This window comes from Phoenix dactylifera, unplaced genomic scaffold (assembly GCF_009389715.1).
Source record: "Phoenix dactylifera cultivar Barhee BC4 unplaced genomic scaffold, palm_55x_up_171113_PBpolish2nd_filt_p 000952F, whole genome shotgun sequence".
Lineage (NCBI taxonomy): Eukaryota > Viridiplantae > Streptophyta > Magnoliopsida > Arecales > Arecaceae > Phoenix > Phoenix dactylifera.
Window position 1 is genome coordinate 76,913 of NW_024068310.1, and position 26,439 is coordinate 103,351.

At 39.9% G+C, this 26,439-nt stretch overlaps 1 protein-coding gene across 9 annotated transcripts; it reads right to left on the reverse strand.

Annotated features, from left to right (window-relative positions):
• Positions 1-740: 740 nt before the first annotated feature.
• On the reverse strand, positions 741-24,962 carry LOC103721210. Of its 9 annotated transcripts, XR_005509358.1 has the most exons (4): positions 24,841-24,962; positions 21,761-24,012; positions 6,926-7,073; positions 6,333-6,839 (listed from the first exon to the last, which is right to left on the reverse strand). XR_005509358.1 is itself a non-coding variant. In XM_039121041.1 (3 exons), the coding sequence occupies exon 2, from the start codon at positions 2,432-2,434 to the stop codon at positions 1,487-1,489; it is 948 nt and encodes a 315-aa protein (XP_038976969.1). In that variant the 5' UTR covers positions 2,435-2,482; positions 2,667-3,117; the 3' UTR covers positions 741-1,159; positions 1,447-1,486. The 9 variants fall into 9 exon arrangements, 3 of the variants coding, with proteins under 3 accessions (XP_038976969.1, XP_008809537.2, XP_008809536.2); XR_005509357.1 differs by lacking the exon at positions 6,333-6,839 and adding an exon at positions 741-1,159 and having other exon boundaries at positions 21,761-24,954; XM_039121041.1 differs by lacking the exons at positions 6,333-6,839; positions 6,926-7,073; positions 21,761-24,012; positions 24,841-24,962 and adding exons at positions 741-1,159; positions 1,447-2,482; positions 2,667-3,117.
• Positions 24,963-26,439: the final 1,477 nt, after the last annotated feature.

Consider the following 26,439-nt stretch of genomic DNA (forward strand, 5'->3'; position numbering starts at 1 on the left):
TCAGCAAATAGGTGTAGGGAAGGGTTTCCAAGAAGGTTTGAAAGTGGGTGCAGTACCCTAGGTGGAAGAATTTTGCTACTTCCTTCTTTGAGGTTATTATTAGTGTTTTATGGTAAAATTAAAGAAGCAGGAGAAATTTTGTCTATGCTGCCTATCAGTCTACAGTACAATTCTATTTGGCACATATATACCCATGTTAAAAATAAAATAAGATTCACACATACAGTGGGATACATTCGAGGCATCCATTAACCATCTCTTACAAGAAACATGGGTATTCTAATTCCTAAGATTATACTTAGAGATGACCCAAAAGTGGAAGATATTAGAGAATACTAGAATCGCACAAATCAACATGGCTCCGAAAAAATATTCTACAAAATACTAGTTGCTATGAAATTATACTGTTGCATTACTCTCAACCAGTCTATAGAACTATGTAGTATAATATCACTCAAAACCAACGAATCTGTAGCTTAACCACCCTTCACATATTCCAAAAACTAATAAAGCTCTAAACTACTAACACAACCACAAATACTCATAACATAGTGTGTATTAACTTCCTAAGACACCTTTTTGAGTTTAAACTGACAAAGCGATTACACAAGTAGAATTACAAAAATGATGGTTTTGTAGAAGCAATCCTTTTAGTTAACTTCAGCATTGCACTACAAAATGATATAGAAAATCAAAAAGAAAAAAATAATAAACCTAAGAGAATAAATCCCTTCCAGCTATGAAATAAATGGTCCTGCATAATTGCACGAGAGTCTTGTTGATGGGGCCATCAAGTATAAAAAGCAAATAGGAGTTTGAGGGTCACAGAAGTAAAAGTAACATGAGTCCCCTTTGCTTTAGCATGGGGTGAAAATTCATGACCTACTATGAAAGATAGAAGCTAATGACAAATGGCACAGCTAGGAAACTCTAGTTCAATCGAAAGATACAGTTGGATCCAATGATGGCACTTCACTAAGCAAAAAAAAGGTTGAAGCAAATACAAAATGCTCTCAACAATCCCCAAAAGATTGCTGGCATCCATCAGGCACTGAAATCAAAACATACACAGACTCGCACAACTAACTCACGAATGCAGTCACTTTGTTCGTCTAACCCATGAATATGGCTCTGAAGTTTGTCCAAGAGATTGATGAATCTGCAACAAGTGCAAATAATTAAACATAGAACAGAATTCAAAAAGTATCATCTCTGACTCAATTTTAAACTTCCAGATGACTTCTCGTATTTGCAAAAGATGCTAGACACTTGCTTATACTCAAATAAGAGCTTTTAAAAGGAAAAAGGAAACATTTGTTTCCAATCATCGAACTAGTAATACTAAAGATGGAATAATTGGTTATACCTTTTCTTTTTTGGTATTCACAAGATACCGAGTGTTCTTGAAACACAAGATTATAAGATGTAAGAAGTTAAAGTCTTCACCTTGAGTTGATTTGAGGCAACCTAGGACCACCATCAGCATCTACCCACGTTCCTCCTTAACAAAAGCAGTTGGAGAACCTGAAAGAAATCCCCTATCCTTGCTCTCAATTTGGCCCACATGATTTCCAGTATGTGGTGAACTCCCTACCTTGCCCTTCATGTCGACATGATCAGCATGGTTGTGCATCCCAGTTAAAGAAGACACCTTGCTTTTATCATCTACGAAGCCTTCAACTGGCTTTGGCACCATTGCCATCGGTTCCTGGAACTTCATCCACCTATCAGTATCCCTGTTCTGCACCCTCTTCTGCCCCACATTGGCTGCCACCGTGCTGCCCAGCTTTGGTATCTTCTCCTTTGCCTCCACCACCTCTGGCAAGGGAACCACGGCGGCCTCATTAGCTTCCTTCTTCTTCCTCTCCTTCTCAATCTTCGAGAGTGTGAAGACCGTCTCCAGCATCTCCCTCGCTCTCTTCCTCGCCAAAGCCGCCTCCTTGACCTTCCTCTCCACCTCGGCCCTCGAAGCCACCACAGCCCTGCTCATGGAGGCCGCCGCCAGCCGCGCGGCGGCGAGGAGAACCTTCGCTGATGTGAGATCAATTGATCGCCGCTGTCCATCATTGCTGACGAGAAAGTAAGAGAAGCCAGCGGAGTTGCAGCAGCTAGGGCAGAGGAAGGAGGAGGCGCGGTCGGCTTCTGCAAGGCAGGCGGAGTGGGCGATGGAGGGGCACCGGGAGCAGCGGACGAAGGCGGATGGCGCCGGCGGTGGTTGGGGCCCGTCGAGGAGATTGAAGCAGACGGTACAGAAGGATCCGGCGTGGTACTTGAGGACGCAAGAAGTGCAAAGGCGGCAGAAGACAGTGCGGTGGCGGACGTGGTGGAGCGGCCAGGGGTCCCGGGCGTCGCAGCCGTCGCCGCCGCAACCGGTGGGGCGAGGTGGCGGTGGTGGGTCCCGGCCCAGCGTCGTCACCGCCGCCTTCGTCGTCATAGCTGCTGCGGCATTGGCCGGAGCAGTGGATCCGGACCTCAGAAAACCCTAGAAAACCCAAGATAGGAAATTAGGGTTTCGGAATCCGAGATTAGCGTTTCGAAACTTCAAGATCGAGCGAGAACGGAGGAAGGGGAGGGGGCTTCGGAGCTCTTGAGAGAATTCGGGGGGAGGATTGAAGAAAGATTTAGAAAGAATATTTGTCGAGCTTTGAGGGATTTTCCTTCCGTACCTGTTCTCTTTCGCTTCGGAAAGGTCGTCTTCTCAGGGTTGGGTTCCCGTCTCAAACGACTCTCTCTCGGGTTTGACGCTCGAATGCGGAGGAGCTAGCTGGTAGGGTGGGCCTCCTTGGCCAACTTGACTAAGCTGTTCTGTCGGGACCTGGTTCGGTTTAACTGGTCTATTCACCGGTTTATTTCTTTTAAACATGGTTAGGGCCGGTTCAGTTAGCCAATTGAGATCTAAATGAGTTTATACTTTAGATCCATTTTGTTCATAGGAAGAATTTTTTTTATTGAAATATGTTTTCTCCAATTTTTGGATATATGAAGCCTGAAAAATAATTTTTGTATTTTTAGTTGACCATAAAAAAATAGTACATTTCAGAATATCAGAATATCTTATATTTGGTACTTTGGTTGATATCTACTTTTTTAAAAAAATATTAAGTAAAATATCTATAACTTAATAAAGAAAAGATCTAAACTCATTCTATATTCTATATAAAAATATAAAAGTACTTGTGAAAAAAAAACTACTTTCTCATCTCTCTTCTTTGAAAATTCTAACTAAACATAAGATATTTCTCTATTTTTCGTTGACCCACACTTTTCTCTCCTCTCTTCCCACAAACCAAATGAGCCCTAAGTTTTGTTGGAATACATTACATTGGGAAATAAATTAATGTTGACATTATACATGAAATACTTAATATATTATGAATAAAACAGATCAGAAAAAATCTTTAAAAGTTACTGTATGCTAGCACAGATTAGCTTTCAATATTGTTACGTTTGTAAAAATATCTTATGCTTATCTCCTTCATCTCTTAATTATTTTTGCTTCCCTCTTCCACGCATGCAATGGTATGTCAGACTTCAGCATTTTATCTCAAACCATGCAGCAAATTAAAATCTGTGCCTTCTGCACTTGCACATGTATCTCAATTGTCTTCTAATGCATAGACACTATGTCAATACCTCCTATACATTGAACAAATACAAGATGTGGTAATCTTATATTTGGGTAAAACTGCTGACTTGTCATTACTGTATAGCAAATGCAAACTAACAACTGATTTTAATGCTTAGTTGAGCTTTCTCCTAACTAGTTTTTCATGAGATAAACAAGAGAGAGTGCAACCCCCAAGATCTAATATAAATCATTCAAAATATCTAACCGCAAGGATGTAACTATTTGATCTACTTCCCATGCATTATGCAATGCTCGATACTAATTTACAAAAGATAAAATAAGTGGAAGTTTGTTTTTAAACTTTGATTACAATAAGGGCTTGTTTGGTTGCATAAATGAATCAGAAATAACTTTCACAAGCTTTCTGAGAGTGGTAGTTGGTTATACAGGGTTTTTTATTCAATGTTAGCTAACCAGCTTCTGAAAGAATACAAAAATTCCAAGGATTTGGAGACTCTTCCTTTTGAGACTAGGTATACTATGAAAAAGCAAACTCAATCAAGTGGAATCTAATGCTTGCTACAAGAACAACAGATTTTTAGATGCCATATTTTGCAATTTGTTGATCAATTGTGTTTGATCCCCTATTTGATTTTGATGAGCCCAAAACACTTGAGTATATTCCTTATTGTACTAACGTTCTTAAGTGAGTGTTTCAGGAGAAATTATATAAAAACTTAAGAAGAATTCATTAGAAAAAGGTTCAAAGGATTTAAGACAAGTTGAACACTTAAAAATGGACCTTAGTTACCAATGAACAGAGCACGAGACGTCTCTCACTGTAGACGAGACGTCTCTGGCACATAGAAATTGAACTGGCACATCTTCAAGTCGACTCTTGACTGAGACGAGTCGACTCTCACTGTAGAACAGAAGACTGTATTAAACGTGCCAGAGCCCGAGTCGTCTCCAGCTGCACCCGAGTCGTCTCGAGAAGTAAGGAATCAGAGCGCGAGTCGACTCCAGTATGTTTCAAGTCGACTTTTCTCAGAAAGACAGAAATCCAGTTTCAGAAAGCCAGAGCGCGAGTTGACTCAAGTATATTTCGAGTCGACTCTTCTCAGAAAGATAGAAACCCAGTTTCAAAGAGCCAGAGCACGAGTCGACTCAAGTCTGATACGAGCCGACTCCCCGCAGAAAGACAGAAAGTCAGGCAAGAGCGCGAGTCGACTCCAGGGTGTCACGAGCCAACTCCCGCAAAAAGAACAGAAAGCAACTTTTTGAAGAGGCCGATCGCAAGCCGACTCCCCACAGGCGCGAGACATCTCCTACCTCAGGCGAGCCAACTCCCAAAATACTCGAGTCGACTCCAAATCTGCTGGGACGCCAACGGCTATATTGTCAGAAATTCAGAAAGGGGACCGGCTAGTTTTCAGTCTCTAACGACTAGTTTTGTGAAAATAGAGTATAAGAAGGCACTCTTTATTATTCTTCAACAACCAAGTGAATCCTCATTAAAGCGCATTAAAAGAGAAAAATCATTCTTGAGCTTTGAAGTGAGATTTCAAGTCAAAAGAGAAGAAGTGCTTCTAAAAGAAATCTCTGCTTTCTTCTCAACTTTCAAGGCATCTGATCCTCAAGCTTTTCCAGCCATCTGAGGAGGATCAAGAAAGAAAGAAGCCAAGCTTTACAGCTGCCTTCATTCCAGGCTTCTTCTCCTATTTCATATTTATAATTGTTTTATCTGCTTAGTTTAAAAAGCTTGTAACTATTCTAAACATTCTTTCATTATCTTGCAACTTGATTTGATCGGAGGATTGAATCAAGGGGTTAAGGCCTTGTCCAAGTCCGGGAATCAAGGGGTTAAGGCCTTGTCCAAGCCCAAACTGTATACAACTAAGGTTGGTTGGGGTTGGTTCTAGTTGGTGATCCAGAGAAAACCAACTGGGTTCGTTGTGACCCCGGCAAAACAACGAGTTGAGCTGTGATCTCGTAAAACAACTGAGTTGTAATCTAAAGATTATAGTGAATTTTCAAGTAAAACTTGAGGAGTGGACGTAGGAGTAAGGATTAGCTCCGAACCACTATAAAACTTGTGTGTTTGCATTGTGCCTTATTATTTCCTTCACAGCTTTTCATATTTGCTCTAATTGCTGTAGCTTAAAGTTAAGTTATCCTTCATCAAGATAATTTTAAGTAGCTTAACCTTTACAGAACCCAATTCAACACAATTCAAGGACAGCTTTTTTTTCGAAAAAAAATGTAGGGGACCCAACTTCAATATAATAATCTGGACTCAAATACCTATGAATGCATTATCCAAGAATCTAACTCAAAAGCCCTGGTTAGCACAGGGATATGACCATAGGGATAAGTCCCAATTCATTTCTAAATGGCATGTTTCAAGGAACAGGCCATTGCCAACTACCCATTCCAAAACCACTAATAAAAGCCAACTCAAAAATTTACCATCATACCTGTTAAGAGTAAAGAGCTATAGTATCTTGTCTCCTTTCACATCCAGTTATTTCCTCACATTTTCACTATTACAACAAAAACTTATTAAAGTGAAGGTCCATGACATACTCTTGAATGAATCACATGTATCAGACATACCAAATAATAATAAAAAAAACATATATTCTTTAAGTTGTGATTTTGGAGTTCGGACAGCAAATCCTGCTTAGCATAGATAATAAGATTGAATGAATGACAAATAAATGTCTCACAATTTATAACAGAGATAGAAACAGACAATTTATAATAGAGATGGAAACAGATGGTGGATATAGAGCGAAATAAAGAGAACATCTTCAATAGTAAATTTCATCAAAAGCCCACCTATGACCAACAAGTGCGCGATAAACAAAATACTTAAAATTTGGAAATGGAAGCTGCCACAAATTATGATGTCCAGTTTCACACACAGGGAACTATGACTTCTAGTTGTCTAAGCCTCTCTGTTTATCCTCTCAGGCCTCTGGTCTAATCTCCATCATACTAGATGTGGGACTAAATCTACTTTATGAGCAATGGAATCAACTCCACTAATGTAAGAACTGAGCCAAGCAAGTTTTGGACAACGCATGCAAAACTAGCATGGCTACTAGGTGAACAGAAGAGAGTTGGCTCGGGAGAACAAATAAACAAAATAACCCCATGGATGTAAAGTTTTTATTTCGATCTCCATGGATGTAAAGCTTTTGGTATATCTCGAGTTGCACCTCTTCCATTACCTTTCTGTTCTCTCAACATCTGGTACACCAGGTTACTGGAAGCAGCGGGGAAGGAAAAATTATTTGAGTTTACAATAAAAAAAATGGTTACAGTTGAAACCTGCTACGACAATACTCCTACCTGGCAATTTTTTCTTGAATCTGACTGCCAAAGACACCTTCTCCATGACATGATCCATCCATCAAAGAGCGCTATGCAAGCAACCACCATGATATGTAGGTTTATGTCCAGCAAGTGGTGGGGAAGGTACTATGATGCAATTCCTGTACTGTAAGCATGTCAAGAACGATGAAAATAAAAGAAAGGAAAAGAATACGTTATGACTGCTACATTCAGTGCTGCTTGATAAAGCAAATGACTGATGACACATACAAGGAGATCCGCATGAAGCAACCAATTTTCAGGTGATGGTTTCATGATTACCAAGTTCACAAAACTAAAAGAAAAGCAAAATAATACAGGCAGACAGGATCTTAAGCATTCCTGTTGTTTATATGAAAAATATCATGAATTTTTGAGCCTTCCATTTTTTCATGGCATCCTGATGATTCCGAATGAGATACAGGACAACAATATATGAACAATCAAACCAACCATCATGGAGACTCTTACACTGTAACATAATAGGTCTTTGAACCATTGTAAATCAATAAATGAGATTCTTCACTGCTGCAGGTGCCAAATGCTTGCATGTAATGGTCACTATATTGCATTATTTCTTTCAGAGACAAATAGATGGATACATTGAATATGGTTTTCAAATCTTGGATGAGAAAGAAGTTAAAAATTTCATGTGAAACCTATTTAAGAATTCACTGGGCGGAGTTCATATTTTCCTGTGTCAAGGAAAAAATTATACCACATGTCCCAGTTGTAGCCCTGGACTGGAGTTGCAAAGAACTCTTGTTCAGTGATTACCATTCATTCAGCATAGAACACACTAGCTATCATTTTTCCCCTCATTTTCTCCACCAAATAGCATGTGAGGGTCAGCATTAGCATTTCTATTTCTTCGCTTTGTATATGATGAGGCAACATAGATGCATTGGAATTTCCTAAGGAAAACAATAGATAGCATTATTGGCTCTCCATTTTTGAAGTAAAATAGTGATGAATAAAAATAAAAATGGAAGTCTTTTCAGTGGAGTATATCCCCTCTTTAAACGACCATTAGTAAAATTGCTGGCATGTTTGGTGTTGCTTCTGCTTTAGAAAAAGATGAAAGATAAGATTTTCTATCTTCTCCTAAAAGAGCTTTTTTTGACTTTTCTTCTCTTTAAATGATGGTACCAACAATTTATTTTCTTCTGAGAAGTGCTTTTTGCTTTACAAGATACAGAAACAATTCTTAAGTAATACCAAACATGCCCTTTCTGTGTTTTCCAATTGTAGCTGCTTGTACATCGTGCGGAACATAGAATTAGCAAGAATTTAGACTTTGACTTCATAACGTGCAGGAGGTAATGATAAGACCTCGAAAGTAACCGCCATTTGACTGTTAGATGTATGCCCTAAAAGCCAATCTGCCTGATAAATTATTTATTCTGGGACATAGTTTTGTACTTGACTTTGTTATTATTTAATAATATTGGGCATATTTTTCATTCATGTTGTGTATGTGTCCATGAATCGTCCAAGAAATTAATAAAATGATGATACATGTTCTCAAGAGTTGAGAATTTGAGCCACGTGTCATTGGTGATTAATTCCTAAATGATCATCACGAGGACGGTGATTGATCCGATGAGATTAGTGCACAGATCGCTTTTCTTTTGGATGGACGAGTCTCAAGTCCACAGTGTAAAGACACTGGAGTGATAGTGCAGATGCTTGTTAAAGAACAAGAATACTAAGCGTGACCAAAGCAAGAAGTTACTTTGATATCTATCCACTCGTCAGTGACTTACTTGATGCTGCATTAGTATAACTGGTCCTTTGACATGCGATGCTTCGGCTATTCACAGTGAGATTGCTGTAGTTTGACTGCACATATACATAGTCTCTAGCCATATAGATTCTTATAGTGCAGATTAGCTGCAGTAGGTTCACTGTAGAAGTAGGGTGTGCACCTATATAGAATGTATCGACCTTGGTAGATAAGGAGTGGTCCTATGTGATTTATGAGACTAGGTTCGAAAGATCTCGGCCAGGGCACTATGTACAGTGGAAAAGGAGTTTTCCGGTCTCGAACAAAAGTCGAATAAATCTTGACATATGACAGACGATGGGATTTGACGAGTTATTCATAACCTCCATCTTGTAGAGATCCACGATAGAAGAACTGTATCATACGATAACTACACCTAACGGTTCATCTATTCTATTCTACTGGGTTGCCACTACATGCTGCTAGGTGTCACTGGTGAATGGTGAGACTCACAGGAATTATCTTGATGGTCAATGATCTCTGATGAGATAAGTTGGAATTGTTCCAACCCATTGAAAAGAGTTTTTAATGATATTATGATAGGGATCATAATATATCTCACTATCAGATAGAATAGAACCTATGGGATCACACATATTAGAGGTTATGACCGATCCGATGGTTGGATTGTGATTTATAATCACAATAGATCAAGATTATCAATTTAATTGATAATTAGTTTAACCCACTAAGAGTTAGTGAGTTGAAAAAGGAATAATTGCAATTGGATTGCAATTTGATTGAATCAATTGGATTTAATTAAATTGAGCTTGACCTTATTAGATAAGGTTTAAGAGTCCTACTTGGAGTAGGACTCCTAGAGTCCTAATTAGATTAGGACTAGAAAATCTTAATTGATGAAGAATCCTAATTGCAATAGGACTCCTTATTAGATAAGGATGAAGAATCCAAATTGGAATAGGACTCCTTATTAGATAAGGATTAAGAGTCCAAATACGTTGGGTCACCTAATCCTCCTTAGAGGAGGATTCACGCACAAAATAAAAGGAGGGGCGTGCGCCCCTCATTAATTTATTTTATTTTTATTTTAGGATTTTTTTGGGTGTGCGTGAGAGGAAGCCCTAGGAGGCTTTGGGGGCAAATCTGGACCGCAAGAAAAAGAAAGAAAAAAATAAAAAGGGTGCGTGCGGCCTTTCTTCCCTTCTCTTGGGTGTGGCCTCCTCTTTCTCCCTTCATCCTTCTTCTTCCTCTCAAAACAATCAAAGAGTTGATTGATAAAGGGCTTCAACCATCAAAGGTGATTTCTGCAAGGAAGCTAGCACCCCGGTGAGATCTAGGCATTTGGATTGGTCTTCTTCCTCGTGTATATATCCGTAGAAGCCGGACGCATGTGCGGCTTCAAGCAAACCCTTTCAAGATTACCACGATCATCAAATTGCAGTGAAAATCTACCCGCACAAGGTAAAGATACGATCTTTTCCCTCTAAAGTTTTAATCTTAATATATCTACGAACGGTCTTTAATTTGTTCATGAGATGAATGACCGTGCATGCATCTTCCGCTGCGATTTTAATTTTCTGCAGCATGCACGATTTTCCAACATTGACTTTTTATTTTGTGCCAAATTTTATCTGTGCATCGCAAAAATATCTGTTTCCCTAAATGGCCTCTTAATTCTGAGTCTTCTTGTCTATAAAATTTCTTCAAATACCAGGGTAGTAAATTACATTCTTATCTGTCCCATTGCAATAGTCCCTGATATAACATCACTGTTGGGAACCCGCCCATGCCGCTGATATTTCAAAAATTTTTCAGATGGCAGCGGAATCGGCATGCACGGGTTCGACGTTCATCGCATGAACGCTTGTTTCGAGACCGTTCGTAATTAGGTAAGAATTAAAGCTTTTAAAACAATAGGAAGATCAAATCTTCACCTTGCGCGGGTAGACGATCACCGCGAATCTGAATTCGTGGTTATGGGAGAGGGTTCGCTTGAAGCCGTTCAAACGTCCGGCCTCTACGGGTATCCACACGAAGTAGAGAACCGATCAAAGCTTTCTTGTCTTCCCGGGGTGCTAGCTCCCTTGCAAAGACTCCTTTGATGGCTGATCTCTTCTCTTTCTTTCAACTCTTGAAAGTGCTTGAGAGGAGGAAGAAGAAGGTTGAAGAAGAGGAAGAAGAAGAATCCCCACGCAGCCTTCTTTCTTTTCCCTGCGTTGGAAGGAAGAAGGGAGGAAGAGGATGCCGCCAACCTTTGGCCTTGGTCTTCCTTGCTTGCGGCTGATCACAAGAAGAGAGGAGAGGGAGGCTCACGGCAAGGGGAAGGAGGAGTTCTTCTATGCTTAGGGCGCCGGCCTCACACCTCCTTTTATAGCCATCTAGGGTTCCTACTAAGTAGGAACCCTAGACATCTTTCCAAAGAGGGGGCGCCGGCCCCCTCTCTTGTGCCGCACCAATGGATCAAGGGGGAGGGGCTTGCGCCCCTCCCTCTTGGTAAACCCTAGTCCACATTAGGGTTTGCATTGCCCTAATGTGGTCAAGCCCTAATCCTATTAGGTTTAGCCCAAGGGTGAACCAATGGATCCAATCTAGGTAAGTCCTAATCCAATTAGAACTTGAATCAATTTTGACTCAATTGAACTCTTCAATCCTAATCCAATTAGGAGTCTTGTTGATTCATTAGATTAATAATTAATTGTGACTTAAGAAACCCTAATCCATATTAGGATGTATTTAGTCCTAATCCAATTAGGATTAGATTTGAATCCGAAGTCCTAATCCAATTAGGATTCCTAGGAATCCTACTCCAAGTAGGAATCCAATTTTAATTCAAAATTCCTAATCTCATTAGGATTGTAGGAATCCTATTCCAAGTAGGAATTCCAGTCCTATTCCAACTAGGATTCCCAGCCCTAATCCAATTAGGACTCTAGGAATCCCTCCCGAAGTAGGATTTGTGTTTAAGTCTAATTAATTAATTCCCTTTGTTTCTTCTTCAACTTCTTATCAATCAAATTGATTTCTTGTGATTCCTAATCACGATTTCAACCATCGGATCGGTCAATACTTCTAGTGTGTGTGACCCCATAGGTTCTATTCTGACTGGTAGTGAGATATATTGTGATCTCTATCACTATATCATTGAAAACTCCTTTCAATGGGTTGGAACGATTCCAACTCAACTCATTAGGGTTTATCGATCATCAAGATAATCCCTATAAGTCCCACCATCCACTAGTGACACCTAGCAGCATGTAGTGGCTACCCAGCAGAATGGAATGATGAACCTCTAGGTGCAGTTAACATGTGATACAGTCCTACTATCGTGGATCCCTACAGGACGGAGGTCATGGACAACTCGTCAAACCCCATCGTCTGTCATATGTCAAGATTTATTTGACTCGAGTTCGATAGTGAAAAACTCTTTCTCCACTGTGTATACTGCCCCGGCCGAGGTCTTACGAACTCAGTCTTATAAATCACATAGGATCTCTCCTTATCTATCAAGGTCGATAGATTCCATATAGGTGCATACCCTACTCCTACAGTGAACTTACTGCAGCCAATCTACACTGCATGGACCCATATGGCTAGAGACCATGTATGTGTGCAGTCAAACTACAATAACCTCACTGTGAGTAGCCGAAGCACCGCAGGTCAAAGGACCAGTCACACTACTGCAACATCAAGCAAGTCACTGACGAGTGGATAGACATCCAAGTGACTTCTTGTATTGGTCACGCTCAGTACCCTTGTTCTCTAACAAGCACCTGCACTATCACTTCAGTGTCCCTACACTGTGGACTCAAGTCTCGTCCATCCAGAAGGAGAGTGATCTGTGCACTGATCGGATCGATCACCGTCCTCGTGATGATCCTTTGATCAGGAGCATTTAGAAATTAATCACCAATGATACATGGCTCAAATTCTCAACTCTTGAGAATATGTATCATCATCTTATTAATTTCTTGGACGATTCATAGACACATAAACAATATGAATGAAAAAGATGCCTTTTATTTATTCAATAATAAATAGTCAAGTACAAAATTATGTCCCTAGAATCAACAATGTGTCAGCCAAATTGGCTTCTAGGGCATACATCTAACAATCTCCCACTTGCACTAAAGCCAATTGGTCATATATCTTAGGCCCATCTTCTCAAGGTGGGCTTCAGTCTTTTGCTGACTCAGCTGCTTAGTGAAAGGGTCTGCCACGTTATCCGCGGAGTCTACTCTCTGCACCTTTACATATTTCTTCTCCACATAGTCGCGTATGAGGTGAAAGCGCCGCTCTATATGCTTAGACTTCTGATGAGACCTTGGCTCCTTAGCAAGGGCTATGGCGCCATTATTATCGCAGTAGAGTGTTATGGCATCTGATGTCATCACATCCAACTCTGCAATGAATTTCTTGAACCAGAAGCCTTCCTTAGCAGCTTCAGAGGCGGCGATGTATTCGGCTTCCATAGTAGAATCAGCAATGATCGGTTGTTTAGAACTCTTCCAATTCACCGTACCACCATTGCACAAGAACACGTATCCAGATGTTGACTTCCTGTCATCGACATCAGTCATGAAGTCTGAATCTGTGTACCCTTCTACCTTTAACTCTGATGATCCTCCAAAAACCAAGAATAAATCTTTAGTTCTTCTTAAGTACTTAAGAATATTCTTCACAGCTGTCCAGTGTTCTTCACCTGGATTCGACTGATATCTGCTTGTGACACTTACAGCAAGAGCTATATCAGGTCGTGTACATAGCATGGCATACATGAGGCTTCCTATTGCCGATGCATAAGGAATCTTGCTCATGCGCTGAATCTCCTCAGGTGTGTCGGGGCACATCTTTTTGGAGAGATGAATTCCATGCCTTAGGGGTAAAAGACCCCTCTTGGAGTTTTCCATGCTGAATCTCTTCAGCACCTCCTCTATGTACATTTTCTGTGACAGGCCAAGCATCCTTTTAGATCTATCTCTATAGACCTTTATTCCCAAAATATAGGATGCTTCCCCAAGGTCTTTCATGGAGAATTCTTTTGACAACCAGACCTTGACCGAGGTTAGCATGGGAATATCATTCCCAATCAGGAGAATGTCATCTACGTACAGTACGAGAAAAGCGACAGCACTCCCACTAACCTTTTTATAAACACATGGTTCCTCCTCGTTTTTGATGAAATCAAACGTTTTGATTGTATCATCGAAACGAGTGTTCCAACTCCGAGATGCTTGCTTTAGTCCATAGATGGACCTTTGCAGCTTGCAGACCTTGTGATCTCTATCACTGGAAGTGAAACCCAAAGGCTGTTCCATATAGATATCTTCATCAAGATATCCATTCAGGAAAGCAGTTTTCACATCCATCTGCCAGATTTCATAGTCATGAAATGCTGCAATGGCAAGCAATGTCCGGATGGATTTTAGCATGGCTACAGGTGAAAAGGTCTCCTGATAGTCAATACCTTCGCGCTGACTATACCCTTTCGCCACAAGCCTTGCCTTATAGGTCTCTACCTCTCCATCCGAACCTATTTTCCTTTTGTAGATCCATTTGCATCCAATAGGTACAATACCTTCTGGTGGATCTACTAAGGTCCAGACTTGGTTGGAATGCATGGAGTCTATCTCTGACTTCATAGCTTTCAGCCATTTCTCGGAATCGATATCAGATATCGCCTCGTTGTAGGTCTTGGGATCCTGTATGTGATCCCTATCTCCCACTAGGAACATTTCCTCGGTATCCTCTTCTAGTATACCTAAGTATCTATCGGGAGGATGGGAGACCCTACTAGATCTACGAGGTGGTTGAGGGACATCGTGTACTGGCTCTGTATGAATGGGTTCTATAGGATCCATGACTCGTTGCTTTTCAGAGACTTTCTCTTCAAGCTCAATTTTCCTCCCACTGCCTCTATCAAGGATAAACTGATTTTCCAAGAAGATGGCATGACGGCTCACAAACACATTGTGATCCTCTGAGACGTAAAAATTGTATCCTAATGACTCTTTAGGATATCCTATAAAACGAGCACTTATGGTCCTAGCCTCTAACTTGTCCGCCTGTAGTCGCTTGACGTGGGCCGGACATCCCCAAATCTTGAGATGACCCAGACTTGGTTTCTTACCATGCCATATCTCATACGGTGTGGTAGGAACGGATTTAGAGGGAACTCTATTCAATAAATAAATCGCTGTGAGTAAGGCATCTCCCCAAAGGAACATAGGTAAATCAGTGAAGCTCATCATGGACCTGACCATATCCAATAGGGTCCGATTTCTCCTCTCTGACACCCCGTTGAGTTGAGGTGTACCCGGAGGTGTCCATTGTGAGACTATGCCGTTTTCTTTGAGATAATCTCGGAATTCCCCACTAAGGTATTCTCCTCCCCGATCTGATCGAAGAGCCTTAAGAGGTTTTCCAGTTTGTTTTTCTACTTCATTCTTGAACTCTTTGAACTTTTCAAAGGATTCAGACTTGTGTCTCATAAGATACACATACCCATACCGTGAATAATCATCGGTAAAGGTAATGAAGTAAGAATAACGTCCCCTGGCTAGCACATCGAATGGGCCACATACATCTGTATGTACTAGGGTAAGTATTTCAGTGGTCCTCTCCCCATGTCCTACAAAGGGTAGTCTAGCCATCTTTCCTTGAAGACAGGACTCGCAAACTGGATATGACTCGGAAGTCAATGAGCCTAAGAGCCCATCTTTATCCATTTTGTTTTTCTATCTTCTCCAATATGGCCAAGTCTGAGGTGCCACAAATATCTTTGGTTTATCTCATCTCTGGATCTTTTGGATCCTTTGGCACTCACATCTTGCTCGGTAACATTCACAGATACATCCATATGTAAATGGTAGAGACTGTCAATCATAAAACCACGTGCGACTATTTTATTTCTCAAATAAATAGAACAGCAGTCTTTGTCAAATGTAAAAACATGACCTTCCTGTGCTAGACATGAAACAGAAATCAAATTTCTGCTAGCAACAGGTACATAATAGCAGTCTCTAAGTATTAAACTAAATCCAGACGGTAGTCGCAGATGGTAGGTGCCCACAGCCACAGCAGCAACTTTTGCCCCGTTGCCAACCCGAAGGGTTACCGCACCTTCCGCCAGCCTTCTACTTTCCTTTAGACCCTGCATGGTAGTGCACAAATGAGCACTAGAACCAGAATCTATAACCCAACTAGAAGTAGAAGAAACCGTTAGATTAGTTTCAATAATGAGCAAGTCTATACCTTCTGAAGGTGTGTCACCTTTCTTGTTCTTTAGGCTCTCGAGGTATGAAGGACAGTTTCTCTTCCAGTGGCCTTCGACATTGCAGTGGAAACATTTTCCTTTGTCGTTAGCCTTTTTCTTTTGAACTTCCTTCTTTGGCTTCTTGTCTTTCTTCTGCTTCTTTGCAGGCTTCTTTTTCTTCCAAGTAGACTTTCTCTTGGAACCAGAAGTCAACTCAGCAGCGAGGACATTGCCCCTTGAACCTTTCAAGGCTCCCTCAGCAGTTACCAACATGTTGATTAGTTCAGTCTTAGTGCATTCAATCTTATTCATGTGGTAGTTTACTATAAACTGACCAAATGAATCAGGAAGTGACTGTAGGATCAAATCCACTTGCAATTCCTTGTGCATGTCCATACCGAGCTTCTCAAGCTCCTCTAGGTCCTTAATCATGGTCAGACCGTGATCATGGACAGACTGCCCTTCGCGCATCTTCGCTTTGAAAAGCCTCTTGGACACTTCAAAACGAGCTGTGCGACTCTGCTCACCATACAACTCTTGTAGGTGTGCCAGTATGTCCCTAGCAGTCTTTATATTTTCATGCTGGCATTGGAGTTCATTAGACATAGATGCCATCATATAGCATTTTACTCTAATGTCATCATCCAACCACTTTTTATGCATCTCACGCTGAACATCAGTGGGACGTGCTGGTAATGTGGGGATATCTGAATCGAGTATATAGCCTATCTTCTCACAGTCCAAAACTATTTTGAGATTTCTAAGCCAGTCCTTGTAATTGGTTCCGGTCAGTCGGTTGGTCTCAAGAATACGGGTCAAAGGGTTTGAAGCCGACATTGTATCTGCAGAGAGTAAAGATTCTAGTTAGACTTTTGTACTTGATCCTAATCTGTCCTAAGGTCTTTTAGAACAAATGTGACTCCCACTATTTTCTCGAATTCCTCACACTCCCCTGGTAGGAAAACGGAAATCCCACACGACTAGGGTTTCTAGTGGGTACTGCGGTCCCACCAATTCACATGCCACCTCACCTAACAGTTATTGGTGACACATAGATGGATGAGTGTACAACTCTTGTACAATGCTTCTCAAGCATGTTGCAGTGCAACTTGGTCTCTAAGCCATGAAGACCTCACCTAACAGTTATTGGTCCCATTTCTTAGTTAAGTCTGACCCACCGTATAACCGTAGGAATAAAGTCGTCATTGGGTCCTCACCTAACAGTTATTGGTGCCCAACCCCACCTTTACCCTACAACATCTCATGTCTATAGAGAGGTCCAGCCCCCCAATGCAACTTGACCACTGTATCCAGCCGAGACAAGTCAACATCAGAAAGGCCTTAGCAGCTCTACTACAGTGGAAGACCTATTGACTTAATATTGGTTAATCAGGTCTTAGTGTTTGCAACTTGAGCCTTTCATAAGAGGTAATTGAACAATTGGCCAGGTAAGCAGGTGGGAGGCTCCCCTTACTCAGAGAGTAAGGTCCTAATTAAGTAACCACCTTTCATGCTTTCCTAGACACCAATTAGATCAATTAATCTAATATGACTTGCTCATGTCGGTTCACTCTCGACTTGATTGAGGAGGTTTTAATTTAGGTCTCAATTGGTTTGCTACATCACATGTAGACCTATCTACCCGACTCTCATTCACATCACATGCAAACGGCGCATTGCAGGCAGTTATAATCGCGGCATCAAATTAAAGCTAAACTTTAACTAGGTGATGATCATGGATTCTAATTAGGTCGTATTACAAGCACATGCACATCAATCGATCAAGTGGTCTTCAACTCTTGAATTGGATCCAAGCTTCCTTGATTCGATCCTTGATCAACTCTTGATCCCATCGCCATCAACCGCTTAGACCCCTGTTCATCTCATGCATCGTCTTCGACTTGATCGTTGATGTACATCACATCACAGAAATACAACCAGATGTAAAATAAAAATAAAAATAATTTACATCTCCTTTTAGGAGGCACGCAGGCCTCTCAAAACATCAAATAAGATGCATGCAAGCATCTGAAAAATTACATGACATCGCAGATCACATCGCAGGTCATTACACTTGATACCAAAAGGGGTTGAATCCTATGATCATCACCGTATGCTACAATTATAATTTCAGATCTGAAAACTAACTGATTATATCATGACATAGGTCGCTGATCATGCTAATCATGATTCTAAACTTTGTAATCCCATTAACAATGCAATTAGAATCATCTTTTTATCACATAAAAATCAGCATGTAAAAAATCAGCACCCCTGAAAAAATCTGCATGCAGAATTTTTCAGCATGCATGATCATTTAATTTTCAGATCTAATATGCCTTTAGATATTTAATTCTTACCTTAATCTACGAAGCCTAGGCTCTGATACCACTGTTGGGAACCCGCCCATGCCGCTGATATTTCAAAAATTTTTCAGATGGCAGCGGAATCGGCATGCACGGGTTCGACGTTCATCGCATGAACGCTTGTTTCGAGACCGTTCGTAATTAGGTAAGAATTAAAGCTTTTAAAACAATAGGAAGATCAAATCTTCACCTTGCGCGGGTAGACGATCACCGCGAATCTGAATTCGTGGTTATGGGAGAGGGTTCGCTTGAAGCCGTTCAAACGTCCGGCCTCTACGGGTATCCACACGAAGTAGAGAACCGATCAAAACTTTCTTGTCTTCCCGGGGTGCTAGCTCCCTTGCAAAGACTCCTTTGATGGCTGATCTCTTCTCTTTCTTTCAACTCTTGAAAGTGCTTGAGAGGAGGAAGAAGAAGGTTGAAGAAGAGGAAGAAGAAGAATCCCCACGCAGCCTTCTTTCTTTTCCCTGCGTTGGAAGGAAGAAGGGAGGAAGAGGATGCCGCCAACCTTTGGCCTTGGTCTTCCTTGCTTGCGGCTGATCACAAGAAGAGAGGAGAGGGAGGCTCACGGCAAGGGGAAGGAGGAGTTCTTCTATGCTTAGGGCGCCGGCCTCACACCTCCTTTTATAGCCATCTAGGGTTCCTACTAAGTAGGAACCCTAGACATCTTTCCAAAGAGGGGGCGCCGGCCCCCTCTCTTGTGCCGCACCAATGGATCAAGGGGGAGGGGCTTGCGCCCCTCCCTCTTGGTAAACCCTAGTCCACATTAGGGTTTGCATTGCCCTAATGTGGTCAAGCCCTAATCCTATTAGGTTTAGCCCAAGGGTGAACCAATGGATCCAATCTAGGTAAGTCCTAATCCAATTAGAACTTGAATCAATTTTGACTCAATTGAACTCTTCAATCCTAATCCAATTAGGAGTCTTGTTGATTCATTAGATTAATAATTAATTGTGACTTAAGAAACCCTAATCCATATTAGGATGTATTTAGTCCTAATCCAATTAGGATTAGATTTGAATCCGAAGTCCTAATCCAATTAGGATTCCTAGGAATCCTACTCCAAGTAGGAATCCAATTTTAATTCAAAATTCCTAATCTCATTAGGATTGTAGGAATCCTATTCCAAGTAGGAATTCCAGTCCTATTCCAACTAGGATTCCCAGCCCTAATCCAATTAGGACTCTAGGAATCCCTCCCGAAGTAGGATTTGTGTTTAAGTCTAATTAATTAATTCCCTTTGTTTCTTCTTCAACTTCTTATCAATCAAATTGATTTCTTGTGATTCCTAATCACGATTTCAACCATCGGATCGGTCAATACTTCTAGTGTGTGTGACCCCATAGGTTCTATTCTGACTGGTAGTGAGATATATTGTGATCTCTATCACTATATCATTGAAAACTCCTTTCAATGGGTTGGAACGATTCCAACTCAACTCATTAGGGTTTATCGATCATCAAGATAATCCCTATAAGTCCCACCATCCACTAGTGACACCTAGCAGCATGTAGTGGCTACCCAGCAGAATGGAATGATGAACCTCTAGGTGCAGTTAACATGTGATACAGTCCTACTATCGTGGATCCCTACAGGACGGAGGTCATGGACAACTCGTCAAACCCCATCGTCTGTCATATGTCAAGATTTATTTGACTCGAGTTCGATAGTGAAAAACTCTTTCTCCACTGTGTATACTGCCCCGGCCGAGGTCTTACGAACTCAGTCTTATAAATCACATAGGATCTCTCCTTATCTATCAAGGTCGATAGATTCCATATAGGTGCATACCCTACTCCTACAGTGAACTTACTGCAGCCAATCTACACTGCATGGACCCATATGGCTAGAGACCATGTATGTGTGCAGTCAAACTACAATAACCTCACTGTGAGTAGCCGAAGCACCGCAGGTCAAAGGACCAGTCACACTACTGCAACATCAAGCAAGTCACTGACGAGTGGATAGACATCCAAGTGACTTCTTGTATTGGTCACGCTCAGTACCCTTGTTCTCTAACAAGCACCTGCACTATCACTTCAGTGTCCCTACACTGTGGACTCAAGTCTCGTCCATCCAGAAGGAGAGTGATCTGTGCACTGATCGGATCGATCACCGTCCTCGTGATGATCCTTTGATCAGGAGCATTTAGAAATTAATCACCAATGATACATGGCTCAAATTCTCAACTCTTGAGAATATGTATCATCATCTTATTAATTTCTTGGACGATTCATAGACACATAAACAATATGAATGAAAAAGATGCCTTTTATTTATTCAATAATAAATAGTCAAGTACAAAATTATGTCCCTAGAATCAACAATGTGTCAGCCAAATTGGCTTCTAGGGCATACATCTAACAATCACAATGCAGCACATAAAAGAACTGTTAAGTATCAGATCTAGAGGCATGTCATGGCATCACAGATCCTTTTAAGAGCAAACTATGCTGCCCAAAATAGAGATTGAAAGGGAAGATGGCTTCAACTTTATAATAACTTTCAGCCATGTCTTGACAAATCATTTGGCATACACATTGTTTTATCCCTACATCACTGATAATTTGAAAGGATGATACTTCTGCAAAAAGCCCCTAACCATTCTGAAAAGTACATGACTATCTTTTACAGAATAAAAATATAACCAGCTAGATGTTCACTTCTTGATTCAGTTGGTCTCCATGATACTACACTGTATTGAATGCAGATCCACACCAACTGCTACTAACCATTAGTTGTTCTTTTATTTTTATATGACACTATTTTTGTTAACTTTGGCGTGCATGATTATGATTTACAGTTTTGCACACCCTATTCTTATTTGTTATGGCAATATTTCTTTATTTTAATGTCACATATTTAGCCAAAAGAATTAGTTGGAGTAAGGCTTATAGAAATGGTTGTTTCATGTGATTTTTGGCTGTTACCCATCTTGACCTTGTTTATAGTACAGTACTCAATTCCATGTTCTACCATTAGATAATTTCTAACTATTTTGGATGAATTCTCATCTTCCATGATCACTTGGTAAGCTATGTGGTCCTACAAGTGAAGCAAGGTATTCATAGACATAATCCAGCTGGCAGCTAGACTATCTCAAGTTATGAATTGTATGGCAGAATTAACAAGTTTTTTGAGATTAATTCAAAATGAATAACCTACTAACTTTCTAGTAATGTGTTTTATGATGTAAAAGATTGGAAAAGAGTATGACAGGTGCCTAAGGCATTAAAGTACCAAATTCAAGAAAGTCATATAGCAGAAAGGTTTAGTTAGACCTGATAAATGCGGAATGCATACGTTAGAAATGAGAATTTGTTGAGAGAGAATTATACCTAAAGTCTCATAAATAAAGACAAATTGGCAGCATGCATAAAGGGAGAAGAAAGCTTCAAACATAACTAACTTGTTAAATAAGGTGCATCTAACGATAAGTAAACCTTTACCTAGACTCATTACCATGAATGGCACCTTCCATGATGATACAAAGGATAAGGGCAGTCTCCATGGAAAGCTGCTTCCTTTTGCAGCTTCTAAAGATAATGGATGGTCAAGCCCTCCACGTGAGGAATCTCCCCAGATGAGATGAAGCACTTGGAACTCGAATGAGAGCTCATGCACATCAATCATCATGCAGCTATGACACTTCAGCATATTGTTACATTATTCTTCAACCATGTGCTCATTATATTTGTTCAGACCTTCGGCCAATATGTTGCTCACGTTGTCATTCTTAAGAGCTTCAGATACCCCAGTAGTTCCATCCCTTTCTTCTACATTGAAACTTCCAACCAACAATCCATGTGTATCAGCATCTGGAACGCAACCCATCTCTATTATCCGGTCCAGAAACTTACAAGCCTCGTGTCTGTGGCCCTCTTTCAAGAGGCCATGGATGATCATGTTACATACTGTGGGACTAACTAGTCTGTTTTCATTAATTATTTTTTCTAAGCTATGCACCACTATATGCAATTGAGAGAATTTTGCCATACTGAACACTAAAGTTTCAAATGTTTTGGAATCAGGAACAAATCCATCACGAATCATTTGATTGAATAAAAGAGTGGCCACAGTCATTGTGCTGTCGGTACACAAGCCACGTATAAGAATACAGTATATTCTTGCATTTAGATTATGGCCTTCCACCAACATTTGGGAAAGGAATACTAATATATTCTTTTCTTTGTTCAGATCCAACAATGCAAGCAAAATAGTGGCGTATGTATCTGGAATACAATAAGTACCCTTATGAACTGCAAGCGAACGAAGTCCGATAGCTTCATGCACCTTTCCAGCATGACAAATTTCTTGGATCAACACAATGAGTGAGTTAGTGGTGAGACCGAGGCCTTTGTTAGTAATATAGTAAAACACTTCTGTGGCCTCCTGTACTTGTTTTACATGACACAAACCCTCAATCAATTCTGAGCAAGATTCTGAATCCAAAGTCATGTTATTGACACAGGCCAGTCTGAACATATCTAAAGCATTCTCGCATGAACCCATCTTACAGTACCCAATTATAATTGCAGAATAAGTAGCCTGATCGGGCATGTAAGAAGAGACAATCATTCTACCAATAACTTCAAACGCTTTTCCAACATTTTCATTCTCACAAAGGCCCCTTATAATGATATTCCAAGACATACTGTCAGTTAGTCCCTGATCTGCCTTCTTTCTAAGATATATAATTGCCTCCAGAAACCTGCCCTCACTACAATAACCTTTGAGCAAGGCATTATAAGGTTCGATTTCCAAGGTATTGTTTCCATCCAAGAAGTTCATAGCTTCGTCCAGGTTCCCTATTTTGCAATACCCATTCACAATATCCACATACAGACTAGTCACAGGAGCAAAGCCTGATGCTAACATATCTTCAAAAAGCTCAACTGCATCATCCAAATGTTGATTTTCACATAAACATAGAACTAAAATACTGTACAGATGGGCCTCAAGCTGAAGACCTGTATTTTTCATCATTCTAAACAACTTAATGCCTTCCTCGAATCTGTTAACCCTGCAAAATAGAGGTATGATACTAACATAAAAGTCATGATGGGGTTTGCTGCCCAGGTCCAACATCTGATTCAAAACCTTGACCGATTCATCTACTCTGCCGCTTGAACAAAGAGCACTGATGAGTATCTCAAATGTCTGACTATTTGGAGCACATTGTTTCTTGCTCATTCTATGAAACTGGTTTAGCGCCAATTCCAAGTGACCAGACTCACACAATGCCTTTATTAAGTAATTCAATGTTTCAACATCAGGAAGAATCCCTGCTTTAACCATTTCCTTATAGACAAACATCACAGACTGAAAATTTCCCCTTTTTGAGACAAAAATGCCCAATAAAGCATTGCATGATGATACCGACAATATGCGCTTCACTGAATTTGCATGTTCAAAAACCTTTAAAGCTTCTATTAGCATGTGGTTTCGGCAAAAGGAATAGATCATAGAAACCAATGCCTCTTCTAAATTTGAAAGCTCCAAGTTCACCATCTCCTTCAAGAGATCCCCCATTTCTTGGTGGTTTCCTGCCAGACCCAGCTTCAATATCATGTGGGTATAAATCTCCAGTGTCGGCTGGACTTTTTTCTGGACGGATGCCCATTTGAAGATGTTAACAGCCAAGTTCAAATCCAATGTCGAATCCAAAACACGGATTAGCCTGTCTTGGTGGAGCCTGTTCCTGAGAGAGCAGGTCGCAGATTCAAACTCAGCAGAATTTGGAGTACTTCTATCTATTTCTGGAGGATTTTGAACACAGGCAGCACAGGAAATTGAATAAAACCGAAAAGTTTTTAAAGAAGACTGGATCGGAAGCCGCTTGGAGAGAAAGAAAGTTGGGATTTTTGATGCCATTGGAGCCAATTTCTCAATGGCATTATCTTACAGTATATCATAGAAGAGAGTAGATGACAAAAAAGTTAGAAAAATATTTATGTATATCAAAGGGAACAATTGGAGACCGAAATCTCCAACATCTTAAGACATGGACAGCACGAGGATTTGAATGAAAGATAGAATCTTTAGCCATTCGAACAGCTTGTCAATATTGAATTTGTTCCGGACATCGATAGATAGAGCTTACAGGGCATGTACAGATCGAATAACAATAAATTCACTTATCTTCGCATCTGAAATTGAAAAGAGGAAAACATATAAAAAACCTAGACAACAGATGGCTTCCAGATGACGAAAATTTCTCTTTGAACAGCTTCTAAAAAGAATAATCTCTCTTTCTGTCCCAAATCTTCAAAGGATCAAAGACCGAAAAAGCTTTTTCTTGATGAGAATTGGACGCGGACGCCGCGTGAAATCGAAACAAAACACTAAATTACAGAAATCCGGTTAGAAAATAGCGTGGAGAAGACGAAAGGTGGGATCTTTCAAGCCATCTCCGACATCGTAGATGAAAGAAACCTAAATAAGAAAAAGTATTGCAACGAAATAGATCGAAGGTGAGAGGAGAGAGTGGGAAGGGAAGGAGGACAGAGTGGGAAGGGAAGGCTCTGACCTACAATAATCGCGTCCGGAGCGAAAGATTATGGCGAGAACAAATCACGCCCCTTCGTCTCTACCCTACTTGTAGGGATGGAGAGAGAGAGTCGAGGGTTGGAGTCGAACGTCTCCTGATCCACTTGGTTTTCGTACTGGTCGGGTCGAATTATTCTGTTGGAATTTTAATTTTAGACACAGATCCAGCACAATATAAGACCATCGGATCAAACCAAATCCACCGTAATAATTTTTGAACCAACAGATCATTCAAGTCGAATCCAGCCCATATATAACCCAAACCTAACTTAAAAAATTTAGATCCAGTTTGGATCTCTCAAATCCGGTTCGGATCAACCCATTCATGACTTTAGAACTTATTTGCACCCCCGCGGGTTGCGGCCCGTGAGCCCAAATAATTTTACAAATTCGGGTCGAATCAGATTAGGTTGGGTCGTAGGATTGAAAACGCAAAATTATCTAAACTTCAAATAGGTCAGATCGAGTCAGATTGGGTCTGAACTCGAAAAATGGAACGGGTCGAATTTTAGAATCCGAACCCACCCCACAACTCATCCAAAATAAGTCTGGTCGGGTATAAACGGGTTAGGTCACGAGTCAACCCGACTTATTTGCAGCTTTAGTTCCAAATTTTTCCTACCCCGCACGCAAAAGATGATATGGATGGAGACAATAGGATCATTACGTTTTTAGCAAAAATTTTAAATCATGTTAATATCTATCTCTAAAATTGCGAATCCTAGATTACCACACGATGGTAAGCTTGAGTTAAAAACTGATAACAAAACTATTCCTTGACCCAGCAAAAAAAAATAATATATTAATTTATAATCAATATATTTTATTAATTTTATATAAAACTATATTATATTTATGATATATATTATAGTATATTATTAATCATATTTTTATTATATTACTATTAAATGACAATTTTAAATTATAGTAAAAATATATTATTGTACTTTATATTCATATAATCAAAGTATTTAATATATTACTTCTATTTATGGTATTTTTTAATCAAAATAATTATTAGGATTAAAAATAATGTATTATCACTATATATAAAAATATTAATTCTATAATAACAATCAATATATCTTTATAGGATTAATAATTTATAGGACTAATAAATATATTTTTATGAAATATATTAATAATTAATATATTAGTCAATATATTAATATTTTATTATAATACATTTTATATGATTAATAAATATATTTTTATGGAATATATCAAGAATAGTTTTGGTATTATATAGTGAGTGTTCTTGGATTTCTATGAAATACCAAATAGATTACTTGTGGATACCTAGAAATCCTTAATCACTAAAACATATCATACAAAATACGGTTATCTTAAATTATTAGAGATCATATTATCTCAGAATAAGGATCATCGGTGATTTAAGATCATCTCAGTGATCCCATTTGAATCACCAAATGCCACCATAAAATGAAAAATACTTATTACCGATCCGATGCATAAACAAAATAAAAAAAAAAAAGGCTAAGCAAAAATACCTCTTGCATTTTGTATTGAGTTACAAATATATTTTAAATTACTGCAATATCAACCTTGCCTTTTCTAC

Coding starts and splice junctions, on each gene's coding strand:
- LOC103721210 (XM_039121041.1), bottom strand. CDS start 2,434: ATGACGACGAAGGCGGCGGTGACGACGCTGGGCCGGGACCCACCACCG.